General features: G+C 33.8%; 1 protein-coding gene across 1 annotated transcript in view; it reads right to left on the bottom strand.

Moving 5' to 3' along the window:
* CDH19 (cadherin 19) overlaps positions 1 to 24475 on the bottom strand; it is a 107292-nt gene that overhangs the window by 39747 nt on the left and 43070 nt on the right. Inside the window, exons 4-7 of the mRNA XM_073006245.1 lie at positions 14129 to 14248; positions 10800 to 10964; positions 3373 to 3557; positions 2621 to 2874 (exon numbers count right to left, since the gene is read on the bottom strand). Coding sequence (XP_072862346.1) covers positions 2621 to 2874; positions 3373 to 3557; positions 10800 to 10964; positions 14129 to 14248 — 724 coding nt within the window. The remainder of the gene's footprint in view (positions 1 to 2620; positions 2875 to 3372; positions 3558 to 10799; positions 10965 to 14128; positions 14249 to 24475) is intronic.

Here is a 24475-nt window from a genome sequence, read left to right as displayed (position 1 = left end):
TACCATGCAGTGAGTATTAAAGAAGAGATATTATCAAATTAAAACTCAAATTGAAATCATTTCGCATTTTATGTTCTAACATTTTGGGGATCTTTTGCTTACAAAGAAAAAAGGAAATAAACAAAGAAACCCAAAAAGAAGGCTCCTGAAATGTGCTGAAGTGGATATTTTCATATGCATCTGATTTTGTTTTTATGATGTATTTTGAATGTTTGTTAAATCAAGCTATATCATATGGAAAAAATATCAACAATATCAACAACAAAAACTGCTGTATCCTCAGTGATCCTAACATATGTACAAAAAGCAATATTATTTAAAGCCACTTTTAAAAGAAAAAACATCTGTGAAACCATTAAAACGTATTTTTGGATGGATACAAGTTATTTTAAAAAGTAATAATTGCCAGTGTAAAAGTGAAAATCGTTAGCTAAAATATTTTCATACTGAAGTAAGTAGACACCAATGGTGATACTATAAAATACAAAACCTCTTAAGATTTGGTTACACCTTATGTTTTTCTTCATATATATGTAGCATTTTCACATGTAGTAAGCATGCAGTTCTTCACTGTGTATTATTGTGCTTTAAAATGTATGCAATGTTATCTATGCATCACCAGCATGATAAATTATAGTTTATTCACTTGTATTCCTAAAATTGTTTTCAATACTTTATTATTATAAATGATAACATATTGAATATCTTAATCATCAAAGCATTTTTAACATTCCATATTATTTAGTGTTCCCTGAAGAAAAATGAATAGGTATATAGATATATTTTTTAAAGTAAATAATTGATATGCACTTATACAATTACTAAAATCTCTATGACTAATTAAGAACTATATATGCATATCAGAAGGCAACATTTTATGAAATGAACTATAATGGAAAAGTGGGAACATTTCTTGGTATCAAAAATTAAATTGAGCTTTTTCATTGAGCTACTGAAGACCTTCACAGAGCCAAGCAGTAGCCAGCATTTTAATTAATACATGAGGGTTTATGGAAAATAGATGAATAAGGAAAGGTGTTGGAAAAATAATTATGTAACAAGTTTTGTTTTTTTATGCCCAACCAGACTATACCTCAAATACTAAAACAAACACACAAAAAATAAAACAAAGGGAAATAAATTATAACATAGTAACTGAAAATAAGACTATTTTAATAGGTGGCAAATATTCGTTTAATTGTAAAACAAGAATAGATTTCTAACCCTTTGAACTCCTTTAACTGGTATCCTGTAAAACACAGGTTCCCAACTCCCAGGCCATGAACTGCTACCTGTCCATGGCCTGTTGGGAATCCGGCTGCACAGCACGAGGTGAGGGCAGGGGAGCCAGCCTTACTGTCTGAGCTCCGCCTCCTCTCATATCAGGGGCAGCATTAGAATGTCATAGGAGCATGAACCCTGCTGTGAACTGTGTATGTCAGGGATCTAGGTACGGAGCTCCTTACGAGAATCTAATGCCAGATAATCTGAGGCAGAACAGTTTTATTCCAAAATCATTCCCCTTCACCCCACCAACCATGGAAAAATTGTCTTCCACCGAACTGGTTCCTGGTGGCAGAAAGCTTGAGGACCACTGCTATAAAAGTTTTCCCGATTTTTGAATATCATTTGAAGTACATAATATTTAAATAAGACACGTTGTTGTTGTTGTTGTTGAGACGGAGTCTCGCTCTGTCGCCCAGGCTGGAGTGCAGAGGCCGGATCTCAGCTCACTACAAGCTCCGCCTCCCGGGTTCCCGCCATTCTCCTGCCTCAGCCTCCCGAGTAGCTGGGACTACAGGCGCCGCCACCTCGCCCGGCTAGTTTTTTTGTATTTTTAGTAGAGACGGGGTTTCACCGGGTTAGCCAGGATGGTCTTGATCTCCCGACTTTGTGATCCACCTGCCTCGGCCTCCCAAAGTGCTGGGAATACAGGTGTGAATCACCGCCCCCAGCCTTAAATAGGCCACATTTTGATCAGCTTTGTTTCAGCTCTAATTGGGGATTTAAAAAAAAAATTTTTTTCCCTCTTATCTCCTTTCCTCAATTAAGAGGGAATTGTAATGCACTGAATTTTAATTGGTAATTGTCTCTTTCTTGTACGTGTTTGAAATCACCAATTTTACTGCATCTTAACTGACATTGCGGTTCCCTATTTTATTTAAATTGTTACAAATTAAGTATGACATACAGAAATGTAGATACAGATATAACCTTGTTTAAATTTGCATGCAGGCTAGGCGCGGTGGCTCACACCTGTAATGCCACCATTTTGGGGGACTGAGGCAGGTGGATCACGAGGTCAGGAGTTGGAGACCAGCCTGGACAACATGATGAAACCCCGTCTCTACTAAAAATACAAAAATTAGCCGGGCGTGGTGGTGCATGCCTGTAGTCCCAGCCACTAGGAAGGCTGAGGCAGAAGAATCGCTTGAATCTGGGAAGCAGAGGTGGCAGTGAGCCGAGATTGCACCACTGCACTCCAGCCTAGACAACAGAGTGAGACTCCCCCTTAATCAAAAAAAAAAAAAAAAAAGAGAGAGAGAAAGAAAGCAATTTTATTTTTACTCTAATTCATATTTACTTTTATATTAATGCAAAACTGACCTTACAGACATACCTGATAGGAGATTTCCTGTTGTCTGGGTCTGTGGCAGACACCATGCCTACAAATGACCCTTGTGGGGTTTCTTCAAAAATTTCAAATACGTAATACGGAAGGAGGAAAAGAGGAGGCTCATCAACATCTTCCACCTGGATCTTAATGAAAGTGGTGGACGCTTCAGTGTGGTATTTCATGAGCTGCTCATCAACATGATGGTTTTTAACTTTTGCTCTAATACCATAGTGGTTCTGGTGCTCAAAATTCACTTTCTGCAAAGAAATACAGTGTACACAGAAGAAACGGCTTTAGTAACCCAAGATACTACTTAGAAAAAAAGTTTTACCTGTTAAAATAAGTCTCAGTGGCCTTTCAGTTAGATTTTTCTTTTTATGTACATGGATCTCTCTGATGTAATTGTTAATCAGGCATAACACATCTGTGTGTATATTGTCAGTTACCTATTTTAGTTTGGAGATAAAATTATACTTTTGAGGGCATAAACATCTAATGAAACTGAGAATTAATTTCCTAGTATTTAAGATATTTTCCAAAAAGTTTTCTTTTAATAGAATTAAAACAATGTTCTGCATATAATTCAAAAAGCTCTGTAATAACTATATCATCTCTAAAATCCTTTTCTCCATAAAATAGAAACTACAGGTTCTCATTTCAATTATTTAATGAGTTAAAAATTAACCAGCTACACAAAACAGGATATGTTTTAATTTTGCATTATTCTGCAAGGCAAATAATTTTAACATGTCTACCTTTTTTAATATAACTATTCCTTCTTGAGTTTCGTGATTAGTAATAATGTCAAATGTCTGTGAATCATCCTCTTCAATGCTGTAATCCATTTCTGCATTCTCTCCTATGTCATTATCATATGCCATGATTGTTCCTATAGAAGTCCCAGTGGGTGCAGATTCAGAGACCGTCAGGCGGTATAAACCTTTAAAAACAAAATTTGAGATATTTTGGATAAACACTTAACATAGAAAACTTGCAATTATAGCATTCTTTATTTATGATCTCTAGGGAATCCCATACCTACCTTTCCCAGTTACTTATTCTTAATCTTTCTTTTTTCTTTCTTTCTCATTTTTCTTTCTTTTTTTCCTCCCTTCCTTCCTTCCTTCTTTCCTTCCTTCCTTCCTTCCTTCCTTCCTTCCTTCCTTCCTTCCTTCCTTCCCTCCCTCCCTCTTTCCTTCCTTCCTTCTCTCCTTCTTTCTACCTTCCTCTCTCTCTGCCCCCATATATAGTCTCTTTCCCTTTTTTTGAAATATAAATACTTTCTAATATCTCATTTGAGCATCTATCATCATCTCTTGAATATATCTTAGGAAAGTCTATCACCAATATTACTTCTATTTACATGCGTGTCTCCTCAGTGTTCATGTTTTATTTTTTATTGTATCCTTCAACCATACTAAACTAAATTCGACAGAAATAACTTTCAATTTTACTCTAACATTCCTGATACCTGAAGTTACTGAATGAATATACATGTGGAATAAAGGTGGGAGAGTCTGCATGCAAATAGCTGAGTTCCAAGAAAAACAGTTTGATTCTGAGAGCTTCTGAGGGTCTGAGCCTGCATTACGTTAGCCACAGAGGAAATGCAAGGAAATACAGATTGAAAAGAGTTGGTAAATGAATGTAATAGAAAAAATATTTTGTAGTCAAAGATGACCTAGTTGATTTGGTCCTGAGAAAATAATTGCGGATGTATTTTAAAAACATAAATATAACTATAAATTGCTGGGATTTTTTAAATTTTATTTTTCAGGAGTAATTTGAATAAAACTGATATAGAACTACACTATTTTTAAATTATTATTTGCAATTGCATTTTCATCCATGTCAATATATGGCATTATTCGTGTCAAGCGGCATCAGCAAACATACAATATTCTAAAAAATGAAACTCCTTAGAATTCTAAAAAAGATGCACATATAATAAAATTCTTTAAAGGGATTCCTATTTCCTTTAGAAGCATGGAGGAGGCAGTCACTTCAAAGATTGCATTTGAGACTTTAATTTTTAAGTGAGATAAATGTTATTTTTAAAGTGCTAATATTTTACTACTTTTTTAGAGCAGATGTTGAAGATTGACTATATAGTAGTGCTTTTTACATTATAGAAAAATTAAAATAATTGTCTATGCTATTGGAAAATTAAAAGTCACTAAGACATTAATCTGCAGAAAACAAGGACATTGCCATGAACGTGAAAGCAAATGTTTAAAACTTAAATGTTATTGAGTTGATATTAAACTATTGGCCTTCAAAATGAAAAAGAACTGAAGTATTTTCCTCAGTCAATATTTTGTCTATACAATTTTCCATACTTTCAAAAATTATTTTTTTGAACACAATTTTTACAAGGCCCTGTCCTAGAGGCTGGGGCTAGAACAGGTGACTATATATATATATATATATATATATATATATATAAAAGCTGCCACCATCAGCTCATATTTTTGATGATAAAACAGGCAATAAATAAGAGCTACTGGTATATATGAAGGTAGTATTCTGGTGGAATAGTTTAAAATTAATGATAAGGTGTAAAGTATTCACTGTAGATTTGACTTTTGGATAAGAATTGAAGAAAGGAAATGAATATCTGGGGAAAAATAATTTCAAGAAGAGGAAAAGCTAACGAGTCTGGAGTATTCTGGGAAAAGAGAGGACAAGTTGCCTGGTGCTGGCTTCTTAGTAAGCAAAGGGGCAGATAGAAACACTAAGGTTTCAAGAGGTAATGAGACAGGACTGGACAATGGCAGATTACTTCAGACCATTAGGACTATTTAGGTGATATTCAACCTAAGGACTTTTGTATCTGTGAGGGAGATGGGAAGACCTTCAAGTGATATGATCAGATGTGCATTTTAACAAAATTATAAAGCTGTGATGAAAATAAACTAAAGGAGAACAATGGTGTAAGCAGAGAGGCTAGATGAGAGCCTACTGTACTAACAGAGACAAAATAAGATGGTGGCATGAGCCAAGGTGCTAGAGATGTAGTTGGTGAGAAGTGTTCATGTTTTGGATATTTTCTAAGGCGGAGACAATAGCATCTGCAGAGAATTAAATTTTCACTCTGAGAAAAAGAAACGTAGAAAAAGTAGCTTCAATTCTTTATGCAGGGAAGGAAGAGGGTATGTGTGTGGGTGTGTATGTGTATGTGTGTGTTGCGTGTATGTGCATTTGCTCACAGAATGTTGAAAGCCAGGAGCTATCAGAATTGTAGAGGTCATCAATTCAGGCTGAGTGAAAAATTATAGTTGACTTGAGTATGGCCACCATAATCTGAGTGGGATCACTAATTCTTCACAACAGTCGTGTTTCTACTGAATAAGCAAGATTTTGGCTTGAAAAATATGAAACCTGGATGTTTGAGTACCTGTGATGGGAAAATCTGTAGGAAGAGGGGGTTCAGAGGAGGGGGCTGCTGTAATCAGCAGCTCGGTTAAGTGTATGTCAGGTTTTAAATGTGTAATATATGTGTGTGTGTGTGTGTGTGTGTGTGTATGTATATATATCAGGAGCTCAGTTAAGTGTATATTAGGTTTTAAATGTGTATTATATATGTATAATATATTTGCATTATATATTACATATGTATATTATATATGTTATATCCATGATAGATAGTGAATGTATATTGTATATAAATCTATTATATATTTGTTATGTTATATAGAAATATTTATACATTATATATGATATACATTTATATGTAATACACATATATATTATATATAATACACATTTAAAACCTAATATGCACTTAACTGAGCTCCTGATTCCAGCTGCCCCCTCCTCTGAAACCCTTCATATATATATAAAATATATATAATATATATATAAAATATATATAAAATATATATATAAAATATATGAAGTTGATGAGTAGACAGATGTACTCTTGTGAAGCTCATGGGAGAAGTTCAGTCTGGAGATGTATATTTAATACGAGCTTGTCAGCACAGAGATGGTATGTAAAGCCATATTTCTGGTTAAAATCATAAAGGAATGAGTATACAAGGGAAGAAAGACAAGATCAAAAGTTTGACTCACGTATATTCTAAAGTTTAAAGTATATATAGAAGAAGAAAAGGCAAACAATGAAAAAACAGGGACTAGTAAGATAGAAAAAAAAGCTAATGAGAATGGAACATTAAGGTTTTCAAGGAGAGGTTGATCAATTATGTCAAATTCTTCCAATAAATCAAGTGTTATCAGAACTGAGAATTGACATTGCATTTACTTCCATTTAGGTTATTGATAGCAATGATCAGATCAGTTTGGTAAAGTAGTGTGGATGTAGCTCAAATGGAGTAAGTTCTGAGATTTTGAGGTCATTAATTGAAAACAGTAAGTATTCACAACATTTTTAAGAAATATTATCTAACGAGAAAGGAGAAATACAAAGCATCTTTAGCTGAGTGTGGAAGTGAAGGCACGAAAGTGTTTTTGTTTTGTTTTAGGATGTGAGAAAAAAGAATAATAAATATGTTTGGATAAGACAGATATGAACCAGCAGAGGACGCTGTTAACACAAGGGAGAGGGATGTTTGAGAGATGCCTTTAATTGGGAGAGTAGAGAGTGTTGCCCACAACACAGGGTATAGGTATTGAGCATTTAAATTGAGAGGAGGGTAATGGGATTCCCACAAGGGAAAATCGTGTGGACAAGAGTACGGAGGCCAGTATCAGATTCACCCACTCTCGTATTTGAATGAAAGTACTAAGAGTAAGACCATCATCTCATATTCAGATTTGAGTAACGAAGATAATTTTAAAACATATTTTAAATATTCTAATAGACAATCCTAAGTCAAAAGAACAAAGCTGGAGGCATCACGCTACCTGACTTCAAACTATACTACAAGGCTACAGTAACCAAAACAGCATGGTACTGGTACCAAAACAGAGATATAGACCAATGGAACAGAACAGAGTCCTCAGAAATAATACCACACATCTACAGCCATCTGATCTTTGACAAACCTGAGAGAAACAAGAAATGGGGAAAGGATTCCCTATTTAATAAATGGTGCTGGGAAAACTGGCTAGCCATAAGTAGAAAGCTGAAACTGGATCCTTTCCTTACTCCTTATACGAAAATTAATTCAAGATGGATTAGAGACTTAAATGTTAGACCTAATACCATAAAAATCCTAGAGGAAAACCTAGGTAGTACCATTCAGGACATAGGCATGGGCAAAGACTTCATGTCTAAAACACCAAAAGCAACGGCAGCAAAAGCCAAAATTGACAAATGGGATCTCATCAAACTAAAGAGCTTCTGCACAGCAAAAGAAACTACCATCAGAGTGAGCAGGCAACCTACAGAATGGGAGAAAATTTTTGCAATCTACTCATCTGACAAAGGGCTAATATCCAGAACCTACAAAGAACTCAAACAAATTTACAAGAAAAAAACAAACAACCCCATCCAAAAGTGGGCAAAGGATATGAACAGACATTTCTCAAAAGAAGACATTCATACAGCCAACAGACACATGAAAAAATGCTCATCATCACTGGCCATCAGAGAAATGCAAATCAAAACCACAATGAGATACCATCTCACACCAGTTAGAATGGCGATCATTCAAAAGTCAGGAAACAACAGGTGCTGGAGAGGATGTGGAGAAATAGGAACACTTTTACACTGTTGGTGGGATTGTAAACTAGTTCAACCATTATGGAAAACAGTATGGCGATTCCTCAAGGATCTAGAACTAGATGTACCATATGACCCAGCCATCCCATTACTGGGTATATACCCAAAGGATTATAAATTATGCTGCTATAAGGACACATGCACACGTATGTTTATTGCAGCACTATTCACAATAGCAAAGACTTGGAATCAACCCAAATGTCCATCAGTGACAGATTGGATTAAGAAAATGTGGCACATATACACCATGGAATACTATGCAGCCATAAAAAAGGATGAGTTTGCGTCCTTTGTAGGGACATGGATGCAGCTGGAAACCATCATTCTTAGCAAACTATCACAAGAACAGAAAACCAAACACCGCATGTTCTCACTCGTAGGTGGGAACTGAACAATGAGATCACTTGGACTCGGGAAGGGGAACATCACACACCGGGGCCTATCACGGGGAGGGGGGAGGGGGGAGGGATTGCATTGGGAGTTATACCTGATGTAAATGACGAGTTGATGGGTGCAGCACACCAACATGGCACAAGTATACATATGTAGCAAACCTGTACGTTGTGCACATGTACCCTACAACTTGAAGTTTAATAATAATAAATAAATTAAAAAAAAAAAAAATAAAAAAAAAATAAAATATTTTAATATCAAAGTTGAGAAAAATCAGAGGGAAACTGAGAAAGGTAGTAGAAGCTTCAGGATATTTTATCGCAACAAGTTCTTTGGGAATCTTCCTGTCTTCCAGAGTCTTCTACTTGCTATTTAATCATCATCTGCATAAAATTTAGACCAAATTTATTGAATGAATCCAGTCACTATTTCCCACATATTATACACCAATTATTTTATCAAGTTCTGGATATTTCATATTTAACTTGGCGTTCTCCTCTCGCCTTCAGAGGCCTCATTAATGTTGTGGATAGTCACACACATCATACATTACACTACACAGAGAGAGATGAAGGTGCAAACTCTGACCCGTTTGCCTATCGTCCATCCACAGAGGAACTGTTTTCTCAACCCATATAACAGTGGTAATTTTTTAATATGACCAAATTTAAAATGGTGAGATAGGGCAGAAATAAAAAATTGAGATTTGTGATATTTATTGAAAAATCAAAAATAACCTTGCATGCTATACTCAGTAGTGTCTGTATTATTTAGGTGTGGGCATTTGTGTGTGCACACACACATTAACAGTATTCTCAAATCTGTACACTTAATGAATGGAAAATTCAGGGTTTAAAAGCAAATTTGTATGACGCCAACATCCTGTGCTTATTCATGGACTCAACTACCAGAAGGAAGTCAGTGAAAGTAATACTTCACTTGGGCCATTAAAAATGACATGATTTCACTTGACTTTGAGGAATGGGGGCAAGGTACAGAAAAGGATGAGAAAAAAAGTAATCAAAAGATAGTTTTGTTTCTGTGTATAAATAATCAACTAAGAAATCATGCTATGGTATAATTTTTTATTGGTTCCTTTCTTTGTTCCATGATAATTAAATTTTCTTCCTAGCATGATAATTAATTCTGCTTTCTGGAAGTGCTTATAAATGTATTTCTGTAGCTAAAACTGTATAACCTGAAAAATAAATTTCCTAGAAAAGAAATTCCTCCAACAATTGCATAAGATAATTTTATGAAGCATACCATGTGCTTATATTTAGCTTGTAGTAATTGCTTAAATTATTAGAGCAGGTGTGGCCTATTCTGGCTATAAAGTAAAAAGAAATACAAAAAGTCATTTTTAAATGGTTATCTATGGTTTGCAGAAGAAGGACCCCACAAAGATACCTGTGTCCGAATTCCCCTGAACCCGTAAATATGTTACCGAAAGTGGCAAAAGGGAATTAAGTTTGCAGATGGAATTCAGGTTGCTAATTAGCTGACCTCGAGATGGAAATATTATCCTGCTTTATCCATTCAATCTAATTACACGAGTGCTTAAAAGTAGAAGAGGCAAATGTGTGGGTTAGAGAGTTGTCAGTGTGTGAAGCATGTGGCACTCCTTGCTGCTTCTGGGATGTGTGGGCTAAATCAAGAACCATAAAGAGGCCTTCAGGAATTAAGGATGTCTCCCAACTTACAGCCATGAAGAAAACAGAGACCTTAACTCTACAAATATTGTAAACTGAATTCTGCTAACCCTTAATGAACTAGGAAGTGAATACTCCCCTAGATCCTACCGCGAGAAATGCCTGCCGGAATCCTTCGATCATAACCCAATGAAACCCATAATACATTTGTTTTAAACCACGAAGTTTGTGGCAATTTATTACAGCAGGAATAGAAACCAACACATTATTCTTTCATTTATATTTAACTTTCAACATGAATTAGAATAATCATACCAGAACAATTGGCAAATTTATTTTATATAATTTCAGTGTTAATATAGTATTTTTAGAATGAAACCAATAAAATCTACTTATATTTAACACACTTACATTTATATTATAATGAAGATTTAGAATGCTTTTTACTTACTTTCTTTAAATATAGGCTTATTGTCATTAACATCTGAAAGTTTAATTAATACACTCGTTGTTCCAGACAACGCTCCTGGCTGACCGATCATGTCCTTGGCTTGAATGATTACCCAATACTCATCTTGCAATTCTCTATCCATTTTAGAAGATATTCTTATGACTCCTTTAAAAAGGGAATAAAATTCCAATTATTTCATTATTAATCATGACAAAGTTCTAGTTAATTTCTTAACCACTGCACTATACATTATTTTGCTATATGCTGAACCACTACAATGTGACAGAGACTTCCCTGGAGAAAAATAATAATAATAAATTAAATGTCAACACTGCCTGGAGTCTAGAGTGATCATCACAATACTAGGAACAATACTAGGAACACTGGTAGGCCCTTAATAAAATACTATGTTAAGATAATCCACAGGTAGAAAAAAAAAAAAGAATGTCTTGTTTTTTACTTTAAACTATTTTCTGCTATCTTTTCTAACATAATATCGGCTTGCTACAATTAACTTTGTCCCTGAAACTCTGAAGTTAGTATATTATTGATAAATTTGTAAATTATAATACCAAATTTATGAAATAAATATCATGCCCTTATTATTTTGAAGCCTGCTTAGAATTATGAGATCTGAAGAAAACCTGGTTGTTGACCCACAGTTATTTTATATGCGTGTGTGTGTCTGTGTGTGTATGTGTATATACATGTATATGATATATTCAAACTCAAGATAATTAATGATAAATATTGCAATAAATGCTTAACTTCTATAAGATTATTTAGTATAAATTAATTATCACTGAGAAGAACCTAAGGTTCATAGAAGAGGGCTCAACATTTCTAAAGATTTGGGAAACACATAGACATTCACAAAAAATAGACAATAGCCAATACCCAAATATATCGCGGACAAAATATTCAATAAAAATGGTGATATTCATGGACATAAAGATGGAAACAACAGACACTCAGGTCTACTAGAGAGGGGAAGGAAGGAGGGAGGGAGATAGTTGAAAAACTTCTGATCAGGTAGTATGTTCACTACCTGTCTGTGACGGGATCATTAGTACCCCAACCCTCAGCATCACAGAATTTACCCACATAACAAACTTGCACATTTACTCCCTGACCCTAAAATAAAAGGAAATTTAAAAAAAAAACAATGAATTTGTGAAAAAAAATTGACATATGAGTATAAAAGGCACAACTGATTTCAAAGACTGAGAACAAAAAATGTGAACTATCTCCATAGTTCTGTATTGATTATTTGTTGCAATGGTAGTATTTTTGATATATTGGATTAAATTTAATGTAATATAATTTTTTTAAAAAAAGATTATATGTATTTTTAAAAGATAAATGAGACCATAACACGAGGGGATTTTAGCTGCGGACTGAAGTGTTTCACATTTGTAACCAATTATCTGAATCCCGATGGAAAGCATTGAAAATGTTGCGCAAGTGCTGCTAGCATTTCCCTGTATGTGACTCAAGGGAGAGGGACGTAGGAGTCTTTGTTCCCCATTAACTGCGCCTACTTAGCTTTCAACTTTTCCTCTCAGCCTAGACTGAATAAAGAATATGTATTTCTGGATCCTATGCACTTCAGAACTTATGCTTTCAGTAATTTGATCCATGTTTGTTGCTGTCCATACCAACTCTTCTCCAGCAATGCAAGTTATAGTTTAGCTAACCTACTCAGTATATTTAAAAAGTCAGTGTGCAAGGTGGAGAGAAAACATGGTCACGAAGGCCCGGTATGCCCCAGCATGTGTTTGTACTCTAGACACCTCCCTTTCTTCTCTCTGCTGTGTTTCTCCACACTGGTGTCCTGTTATTCTAAGAGTTTCAACTCTTTCCCACCTCAGGAATTTCCCTAATTTTTCCCATGCCTTGGAATCATCTTCCGCTTTCCCTTCCTTGTCTACAGGCTCAGCCAAAATTCTGATTTCAGGGCGTTCTGCCTTGACCACAAAATATAAAGTCAGCCTCACTTGTTTTCTCCCAATGGAACTTTTTGCTTTTACTTCATAATGACCCACAGTGGAATGTATGTGTACATCACTATTCATGTTTCATATCTATCTGCAAGTTCCAAGAAAGAAGAGTCCATGAGTGCATCTTTCTTTTGTTACTATTATATATCATTTTAAATTTTGCAACTTTGTACCTTTATAAATCTAGCAAGTTGTATAACACTTGGTACATATTCAGCCTTTTGAGACCTGAATGTGGGAGGGAATTAAAGTCTAATGTTTTGAGGCATTCGTTGCATATAATACAATAATTTTCCTTCCGTGCATCTGAAAAACTAAAGGCCATGTACATTCTTGAGAGAATTAAGAACACAGTCACACAAATAATATTTTTTAGGATCAGATTCTCTAAAGAAAGCTTCACTGAAAAAGGCTGAGACATTCAGTATTTACTGAGTGAATAAATAAGAAATGTTTAAAGATCGAACACAATACTTTAATTCTTTAAAGGTTTTGATATAAGCTGGAAATAATATTTTCCTTATATTAAAAACCATAGCATTTTACGACTTTGGCACTTCTCACGTTCTTGGATGATTAGTTATATACTTTTTTTTAAATCAGAGGAGACTATAAACTCCTAAAGGAAAAAAATTTATATGGGCCTAATACTTGTTTTGAACATAACAATTAATATTTGTTTAATGAATTAGGGTCATATGATTATTTAAAGAAAAGATAAAAGCATGTGTTCTACTTATTTTATATTTAATTGATTAATGCAAATTGGTAAAGCAATGCAGAAAAAGAATCAAATATTGCATTCATGTAAATCAGAAACATGTAAAATACAGAATTATTTTTAGGTGAATGTCTCATAACAATTTGTACACTTAGCCTCATACTCAGACTTAGTCATTCTGTAGGGGTATGCAGCTGTATTTTATTGTGGTTTTAGTTTGTATTCCCTGATGACTAATGAGGCTGAGCATTTTTAATATGCTTACTGGCTTTTGAATATTGTTCTTTGTCAATTGCTTATAAAAGCCTTTTCCCTCTATTTCTAAATTGGGTTGCTTGTCTCTTTTTCTAATTCACTTAAAGGAATCCTTTTATATGATTTATACCACATATGCAAGTAATTTGTGCTACGGACATGGAAAATCCAATTTCCTAACCTTAGAAATATCAGCTAAAAGACTAAAAGTAATTAAATGCTTAGGAATTGCAATCTTTTTATGTATTGGCATATCAGGTCTACTGTTAAACATGTTTCTAAGCAGATAAGTTTTGCTGACAATTGCCTTCTTTAGAATCATGTTAAACTTTGCTTGTTTCATTCACAAATACCTGTTGTTGGTTCAACAGAAAAATATGGCTGGCCTTGTAATAAGCTGTAGAGGAGACGAGCATTATTACCACTTGAAGGGTCATCAGCATCACTTGCTGTCACCTGGATGACTAATGTTCCTAAAGAGAACATAATACAGTAAATTAAGACTGTGGTCTTATTCAGGATGAATTCAATTCTATGAAGCGGTCTTTCTTTACCAAGCAAGACATTGTTACAAAATGAAAGCTCAATTCACCTCCTTGTTCTTAATTGTAAAAGTAATGTATTTTTTTTTTGTTTTTTATTTTTTTTTCAGGCAAAAGAATGTAACTTTTAATATAAAATATTCCTAATTCCCATATGCATTATGGAATTTTCAACATATAGATTGGTGGCTTAATAAAATGTAGCTATTAAACAATTCACTGTAATGTGTAATTTGTAAATCATAAACTTTTCCAAGGCGTATTATTAGTGGAGAAATTTAAAGGAACTTGGAAATGCTTTTCACTAAAAAATATAGTGTAGCATGTACATTAAACAAATTGGAGAAGGTTGATAAATATTTACAGTAATTATTGAATTGAGCTTGAAAGAGGATCCAGTTGAGGATGAGGATGGGCATGATTATTTAGCTCCTTTAATTCTCTTCTCTAATATACCTACTTGCTTTGATGAATTTTTTAAAAAGCAAAATAAAACCCTGCAGATATTGATAACATAAGCATTCTCATTAAAATTCAGTAACAAGAAATGAAATCATATGGAATAAGTACTTATACATTTAAAATTAGTGCTCAGATTTTTTTTTTTTTTTTTTTTTTTTTTTTGAGACGGAGTCTCACTCTGTCGCCCAGGCTGGAGTGCAGTGATCAGATCTCAGCTCACTGCAAGCTCTGCCTCCCGGATTTATGCCATTCTCTTGCCTCAGCCTCCCAAGTAGCGGGGACTATAGGCGCCCACCGCCTCGCCCAGCTAGTTTTTCATATTTCTTTTTTTTTTTTTTTTTTTTAGTAGAGATTGGATTTCACCGTGTTAGCCAGGATGGTCTCGATCTCCTGACCTTGTGATCCGCCCGTCTCAGCCTCCCAAAGTGCTGGGATTACAGGTTTGAGCCACCGCGCCCAATCTAGTGCCCAGATTTAAAAAATACATATTTATTTAAAAATATTGAGCTTTCAAAGTATCTTTCTGTAAACATGGAATTCAATGTCATGGATCTTGTTAGAAATATGTATTTGTTGAAACACTATGTACTGTGTCAATAAGAACGGGAACACGAATGACACAAAATCAAATAGCTTCTGTGGTTTTGTTTACAGCTGGCATCATGAATTTTCTCATCACAGCCCAATTTTATAAACTGATACACTCTAATAGGAATCCATTCTATACTTCACTAACATGAAGCTTTCACTGTGGTCCTAAATGGTATGTATGCTTTGCTGTTTTGTCTTAACATTTTATAATGCTGTTTAACATTTGTTTTAATATCATACAGCATATTTTATTGAAGTAGAATTTCTTCTTATTCATATAATTTTAATGGGTAATACTTTTATTTGATTCAAAATCAAGAACAATAAAATGCATGAGAAGAAAACTCTGCCTCTCTTTTCCAAAACTTATTCAATTCCTTCAACCACTCAACTTGTAGACACTTACTAGTTTCAGATATTTTAAAGTGAATTTATTTAGTAATTTTGAAAAGTTGTTCCAACAAAATAGTTCACAGGGACCATCACTTTCATTGATCTATGTTTGGCAAGACTTGTTCCTTTAACTATCCTTCTATGCACCGATCCACTTACTTCTGCCACATTTCCTCATTATAATCCTCTATCATTTCTTTCCATAAGGGGTTCCCATGCCTGGTTTCTAGAACTGTATTTCCTATCTTTGGTTTCAGACACCATCATCAAAATCATAACATTTTTAGAGTTGACTAACATACATTTTAGAAATATAAGTCTTTAGAGCCCTTAAGCTAGTACTATACAAATGAGAACAAAGAAGTCCAGAAAATGCAATGACTCACAAAAGATGACCTCACACTTTGATGACAGAAATATGTCATACAGTGAGGTTCTTTTTTCCAGTCCAGTTTTTTAGCACACTTTTTCTATAAAATAAATGTTATTATATATATTCAAGGTATGCAATATGTTATGCATATAGATATTAATGTGGTTACTATAGTGAAGCAAATTATATCTATCATCTCACAAAGTTACTCATTTTTGTGTGTGTATGGAAAGAGCAAGTATAATCTACTCACCCATCACAAATCTCAAATATAATACAATATTATTAACTATAGTCCTCATGTTATACATTAGATTTCTAGATTTATCTTACATATCTGTTACTTTGTATTCTTTGACTTACATCTCTCCATTTCCTCCCTCCTCATACCCCTGACGTGTTATTTTATTCTCTATCTTTGTACATTGAACTTTTTTAAAGATTCCACATATAAGTAAGATCACGCAATATTTTTATTCTGAGTCTGGCTTATTTCACTTAGCATAATGTCCACCAGACTCATCCATGTTCTGGCAAATGGCAAGATTTTCTTCCTTGACAATACTTAATAATATTCCTTTATAAATATATAACACAGTTTCTTTATTTATTCCTCTATCTGATAAGGGATTTATTTAAAAGAACTCATACAACTCAACAGCAAAAAGTCAAATAACCAGATTAAATAATTGGCAAAGAACCAGAATAGCCATATCTCCAATGAAGACACATACAAATAAATGGCCAATGGTTATATGAATGGGTTCTCAACATCACTAGTCATCATGAAAACACAAATAAAAACCACTATGAAATATCACTTCACACTTCTCGGGATGTTTATTATTAAAAAGACAAGAGATAGCAAGTGTTGGTGAGAGTATAGAGAAAAGGGAACACTTGTGCACTGTAGGTGAGAATGTAGATTCATGTAGCCATAATGGAAAACAATATGGAGGTTCCTAAAGAAATTAACAATAGAACTATTATATCACCCAGCAATCCCACTACTGGGTATTTATTTAAAGAAAATGAAATACACCACTAGTAAGTATATCTGCACTCCCAAGTTCACTGCAGACTTATTCACAATAGCAAAGACATGGAAAAACCTCTCATTTCTCTTCATTTCCCTTTGTATCTGATGCCAATGTGTACTCCTTACACATACCTGGATTATTGTGCCTGCTCAGTAACCTACTGTACACCTGTTCTCTCAGGTCTCCTCTTGATCTGACCCATAGAGAGTAAACAGGCAGTGACATGCCAGAGCAGGTGAACACTTTTTACTGATGCTTCATTTACTTGTAACCAAAAGATACTTCTTCACTATTTTTCTCTTGTTCTCTGCTAAGTGGGGAATCTAATGTAGCCTGTTAATAGATTACACAAAATAATTTCTCTGAGTGTGTAGAAAATCTAAAAGGTCAAAGTCTTAGAAATTTTAGTGGATAAAAACTGTGATATTATAAATATTCAGAATACCACTCGCATATGAATTTGATGGGGATTTTAATTTCTGGGGAAATATTTACTATTCTTTCTTATGAAACTTGCGGCATTTTAAAAGAACCAAGGCTATGGAATTGGATTAACTCAACAATGTTTTAGAAATGTTTACTTTTTGGTAAGGACTATCAGTGAGTATTAAGTGACTCCTTACATTTGTATGTGTGAGATGTTTATGTGTATATAGAGGCATATATATATACATGCAGATATGTAATTGTATGTGTGTGTATATACACAAATGTGCATGTATATACACACATATATGTGTGTGTGTGTGTCTATAGATGCACATTTACTGAAAAGGTTCCCTGATGTTTAGCTCTGCCACCTTCTCATGAAAGGGTTCCCTATATTTGTATAATCTTATCTCTGATTCTCTAGTTGGCTCCACTAGCTATTCATTGCTGCAGGGCAAATATTATTCTCTGAACTACTGTAGTTTTGTCCTAGGCCTTTGCTCCTTATTAGAGCAACTCCTGTAGGTATTCTTCTTCAAAAAAACTGCCTTGCAGAGATTGCAGCATTCAGAGATCGCACCATTGCACTCCAGCCTGGCCGACAGACATAAATCTGTAACTAATTATATATCTGTATCTAATATATATATATGTGTGTGTATATATGTATTTGCCCTCTTAATTTATATATAATATAATTTATAAATTATATATTACATATAATTGTTTTTTGCTTTATATATTATATATAATTGATAATCCTTACCAAAGGACTTTGCTATATATATTAGATATAAATTAGATATACTTTGCTATATATACTTAGATATAATATAATATAACATATTATATATAACTTATATATATATAAATTAAGAGGGCAAATATATGCAGCAGCATTTCCAAATATTTAGTGCTTGTAGTTTTTCTCTTAATTTTTACTCATGTCTTGGAAATGTTGGCTGTAAAATTTAGATGAATCTTAGCAATGTTTGATTTTTACAGTACCTACTTATCTTCGTTTTATTTTATTTAGCTATTTCCTACTTTCTTTTTCCTCTTTCAGTTATTATTGACATCATGATTTATAAAATACAGTTTAAGCAATTTTAAATCCTCTTAGATAGTTTCTATTTTTTTAAAATAGAATTAAGCCTGTATGTTTTCCTAGTCAGTAACTTATATTCTGCAGAAATTCTCAAGAAATAGTCAAGTAACATAAATAGATCATCATCATAATTAAATATAAAAGCAGACAGTAATATAAAAATATTTAACACAATAGTAAATATTTATATTTTTATGAAGACTTGTTATTTGTAAGCGAATCAATTTGTACATTCACCTGTAGTTAGGAATTAGATTACAGTTCACATAAAATTGAAAACATTACTATGAAACCAATAAAGTGTCTTTCAGTGGAAATGATCAATTGTCTTATAGTGCTCCTTTCCTAGTTAAATATAGGTTAACCAATACTTGTTGGTTTAGACAACAAATGTTTAATTCCTACATAATTTTTATAAGAACATATGTAAGTATTTCAGTATTTGTCTGTAATATCAGCACTGTGTCATGTTTGAGTCATCATAAATACCACCACAATGCTCTTTTCAAGTACTGGAGGATTTCTAGGCTTACGTAATTATTACTTCTGTTCATGTCCTGATTACTGTTTACTGTCAGAATCACTCTGACTCTGGTTGATGAGAAATGTGGCTCCCATCCCCGGTCATCCCATTTCCTAAAAACAACCCACTCATCACTATGAATTGCTGTTGTGCTCTAAAATATTATGGCTACTATTCTACATAAGAACCATTGTTTATAAAGGCCATATCTGTATCCTCTTGAAACTTTTAAAATTGTATTTCCATGGAAAATATATTTCAATTTTTTATATAAATGGAGAAAAATTTACAAAAACATATAAAGTACATCTAAAAATCCACTTCCATTTGCAATAAAAACTTTTTAAAAATTAAGAATGAAAGGAAACGTTCTGAATCTGATAATGAATGCTTTTAAGCCTTGACAGTAATTATATTTAATTGTGAAGTGTTAAAACTTTTCCTCTGCAATAATAAAAAGAAAAAAATGTTTTTCTGTCACTATTATTTTTTTTTCAGCATTGCACTGAACTTCCTAGACAATGCAATGAGACAATACCATGCAGTTGTAACGCATTTATAGATAGGTAGATAAATAAATATTGGAAAAAAATAAATAAAATTAAATAATTAAAGTCAATAATATTTTTTTGCTAGAAAATCAAATAAAATATGCATATAATTACAGAAAAATATTAAATTCATAAATTTAACAAGTCAACAGGAACACAAAGGATATATAAAAGTGAATTTTTAAAACATATGAATATATATACACACACACTCTGGTATATATATTCATGAAACATATTTTAGTTAAATATATAATATATATGAAAAGAAATAAAATATTCAGGAATATTTAAACAAAAATCATAACCTCTGTAAAAAAACTAAAGATAAATTAATGGCACAGGTAAACATGAAAATACTGGATTTAGGAATTAGATGACTACTTAAAAATAAAAAAGATACACAGCTTAAAAGCTGTCTCAATCAAAATCCTAGTAAATTGCATAAATGGTTAACTCGGAAAGACAATTAAAAAATAAATAAAATTTGTATGGAAAAACAAGGACCAAGCATGGCCAAGGCATTTTATGTTTGTTTGTTTGCTTTGTTTTGTTTTTGTCTTTTTTTTTTTGAGATGAAGTCTCACTCTGTCGCCCTGGCTGGAGTGCAATGGCGTGGTCTGAACACTGCAACTTCTGTAATGCAATTTTATTGAAGAAGAATACCTACAGGAATTGCACTAATAAGGAGCAAACGCCTAGGACAAAACTACAGTAGTTCAGACAATAATATTTGCCCTGGAGCAATGAATAGCTAGTAGAGCCAACTAGAGAATCAGAGATAAGATTATACAAATATAGGGAACCCTTTCATGAGAAGGTGGCAGAGATGGACATCAGGGAAACTTTTCAGTAAATTCTGTAGGGTCAGTTTGATATCTCCATTTATCTGTCCATCTATCTAACACCAATTTTGGGATATAAAATTTGGCACCTGCTTTAAACCATTCACAAATATCAGTGTAAAACAGATTGTAGATCCAAATGTGAAAGGTAAATAATAAGAAACATAAGAATATAAATATTAAAATAATAAAACTTTCAGAAAAAAAGAAAAAGAGGGAAAAGCAAAAATTTCAGAATCAGGGCAAATATATGTATATGATATTTATGGAAAACATATATTTAGGCCTGGCGCATTTTATATTTTTCTCAATGCCCAAATCTCTTTTTCAATTTGTTAAACATATTTTTTGTTCCTCTTCCCAGGATGGATTGATTGTTCTTACTCTACTGAAGTAAGGTAGCATATTTAGGGTGCATTATCTGATAAGAACATGAAGCATGGTACAGGTCATTTATTTCTAACCTCTTTGCCTCTCTTCATTCATTTGATGAACATTTTATTCTCATAGCATTAATACTTGCAGAGTGGATCTCACTACATTAGTGAATCAAAAATTAAATTCTCCATTTTATACTTTTCTAACAAAACACAAATAATATATACATGCACACTAATAAAATCTTTTCCTATCCATGAACATGGTATGTTCTTCCATTTGTTTGTGTCCTCTTTTATTTCACTGAGCAGTGGTTTGTAGTTCTCCTTGAAGAGGTCCTTTACATCCCTTGTAAGTTGGATTCCTAGGTATTTTATTCTCTTTGAAGCAATTGTGACTGGAAGTTCATTCATGATTTGGCTCTCTGTTTGTCTGTTTCTGGTGTATACGAATGCTTGTGATTTTTGCACATTAATTTTGTATCCTGAGACTTTGCTGAAGTTGCTTATCAGCTTAAGGAGATTTTGGGCTGAGACAATGGGATTTTCTAAATATACAATCATGTCATCTGCAAAGAGGGACAATTTGACTTCTTCTTTTCCTAACTGAATCCCCTTGATTTCTTTCTCTTGCCTGATTGCCCTAGCCAGAACTTCCAACACTATGTTGAATAGGAGTGGTGAGAGAGGGCATCCCTGTCTTGTGCCAGTTTTCAAAGGGAATTTTTCCAGTTTTTGCCCATTCAGTATGATATTGGCTGTGGGTTTGTCATAAATAGCTCTTATTATTTTGAGGTACGTTCCATCAATACCGAATTTCTTGAGCATTTTTAGCATGAAGGGCTGTTGAATTTTGTCAAAAGCCTTTTCTGCATCTATTGAGATAATCATGTGGTTCTTCTCTTTGGTTCTGTTTATATGCTGGATTATGTTTATTGATTTGTGAATGTTGAACCAGCCTTGCATCCCAGGGATGAAGCCCACTTGATCATGGTGGATAAGCTTTTTGATGTGCTGTTGAATCTGGTTTGCCATAGGAAGAATCAAAATTGTGAAAATGGCCATACTGCCCAAGGTTATTTATAGATTCAATGCCATCCCCATCAAGCTACCAACGAGTTTCTTCACAGAATTGGAAAAAACTGCTTTAAAGTTCATATGGAACCAAAAAAGAGCCCGCATCTCCAAGACAATCCTAAGTCAAAAGAACAAAGCTGGAGGCATCACACTACCTGACTTCAAACTATACTACAAGGCTACAGTAACCAAAACAGCATGGTACTGGTACCAAAACAGAGATATAGACCAATGGAACAGAACAGAGTTCTCAGAAATAATACCACACATCTACAGCCATCTGATCTTTGAAAAACCTGAGAGAAACAAGAAATGGGGAAAGGATTCCCTATTTAATAAATGGTGCTGGGAAAATTGGCTAGCCATAAGCAGAAAGCTGAAACTGGATCCTTTCCTTACTCCTTATACGAAAATTAATTCAAGATGGATTAGAGACTTAAATGTTAGACCTAATACCATAAAAACCCTAGAGGAAAACCTAGGTAGTACCATTCAGGACATAGGCATGGGCAAAGACTTCATGTCTAAAACACCAAAAGCAACGGCAGCAAAAGCCAAAATTGACAAATGGGATCTAATTAAACTAAAGAGCTTCCGCACAGCAAAAGAAACTACCATCAGAGTGAAGAGGCAACCTACAGAATGGGAGAAAATTTTTGCAATCTACTCATCTGACAAAGGGCTAATATCCAGAACCTACAAAGAACTCAAACAAATTTACAAGAAAAAAACAAACAACCCCATCAAAAAGTGGGCAAAGGATATGAACAGACATTTCTCAAAAGAAGACATTCATACAGCCAACAGACACATGAAAAAATGCTCATCATCACTGGCCATCAGAGAAATGCAAATCAAAACCACAATGAGATACCATCTCACACCAGTTAGAATGGCGATCATTCAAAAGTCAGGAAACAACAGGTGCTGGAGAGGATGTGGAGAAATAGGAACACTTTTACACTGTTGGTGGGATTGTAAACTAGTTCAACCATTATGGAAAACAGTATGGCGATTCCTCAAGGATCTAGAACTAGATGTACCATATGACCCAGCCATCCCATTACTGGGTATATACCCAAAGGATTATAAATCATGCTACTATAAAGACACATGCACACGTATGTTTATTGTGGCACTATTCACAATAGCAAAGACTTGGAATCAACCCAAATGTCCATCAGTGACAGACTGGATTAAGAAAATGTGGCACATATACACCATGGAATACTATACAGCCATAAAAAAGGATGAGTTTGTGTCCTTTGTAGGGACATGGATGCAGCTGGAAACCATCATTCTTAGCAAACTATCACAAGAACAGAAAACCAAACACCGCATGTTCTCACTCATAGGTGGGAACTGAACAATGAGATCACTTGGACTCGGGAAGGGGAACATCACACACCGGGGCCTATCATAGGTGGGGGGCAGGGATTGCATTGGGAGTTATACCTGATGTAAATGACGAGTTGATGGGTGTTGACGAGTTGATGGGTGCAGCACACCAACATGGCACAAGTATACATATGTGACAAACCTGCACGTTATGCACATGTACCCTAGAACTTAAAGTATAATAATAATAATAATAATAATAATAATAACAATAATAATAATAAAAAGACTTCTACAACAAATAATATTAATTAGATAAATTAAGAAAGATTAATCAATGGAGAAGACTTTTTGGTACATACTTGTCACTTCTTCTGAAATAATACTATAGATTCAATGCAATCTCAATAAAAATATCAGCACTGTGAAAATAAAATAAAATCTTTTTAGAAAAGATTTTAACATTAAATATAGAACCAGAAGAATATTCTTCATCAGTATTTACATCATTTAATGAGTTTCCTAGTTTAACTATTTTATCATACAGTGCCTTGTGTTATCCCTTGTCCTTCTTTCAGATTTAACTAAGTCTTAAGAGAAGTTTATTTTTTGCTCATTTGTCTGACACATTGTTTCTCACACTCCATGGAAGAAGCTACAAGTACAAAGGAAATGTTTGCAAAATTCACTCTAGCTTATTTTAATGACTTAATAATAGTCATTTTGAAAAACAGAAAATCCAGGACAAATGATTCTAGGACATGATGACAGAAAAATAGGAGTAAAGCAGGTATGTCTTGGGTAAAACTGGAGATCTGATCCCTCACTCTACCTTAAAACAACAGTGACAATATAAAATGACCACTAGGACAGCACACAAAATGGAAATAATGTAGCACAAATTGTGTACATTGAATTGCCACAGCCTTAAGTCCTATTATTTCCCCCAATACACCATCCGGTAAGCAGAATTGGGTAACTACCAAATGATGGGAACTCTGAAAAGTTTAAATTAATGAGATCCTTGTAATCAAATTAGCAACGAATGCAA

This window comes from Chlorocebus sabaeus, chromosome 18, assembly GCF_047675955.1.
Source record: "Chlorocebus sabaeus isolate Y175 chromosome 18, mChlSab1.0.hap1, whole genome shotgun sequence".
Lineage (NCBI taxonomy): Eukaryota > Metazoa > Chordata > Mammalia > Primates > Cercopithecidae > Chlorocebus > Chlorocebus sabaeus.
This window is presented reverse-complemented; position numbering and strand designations above follow the sequence as displayed.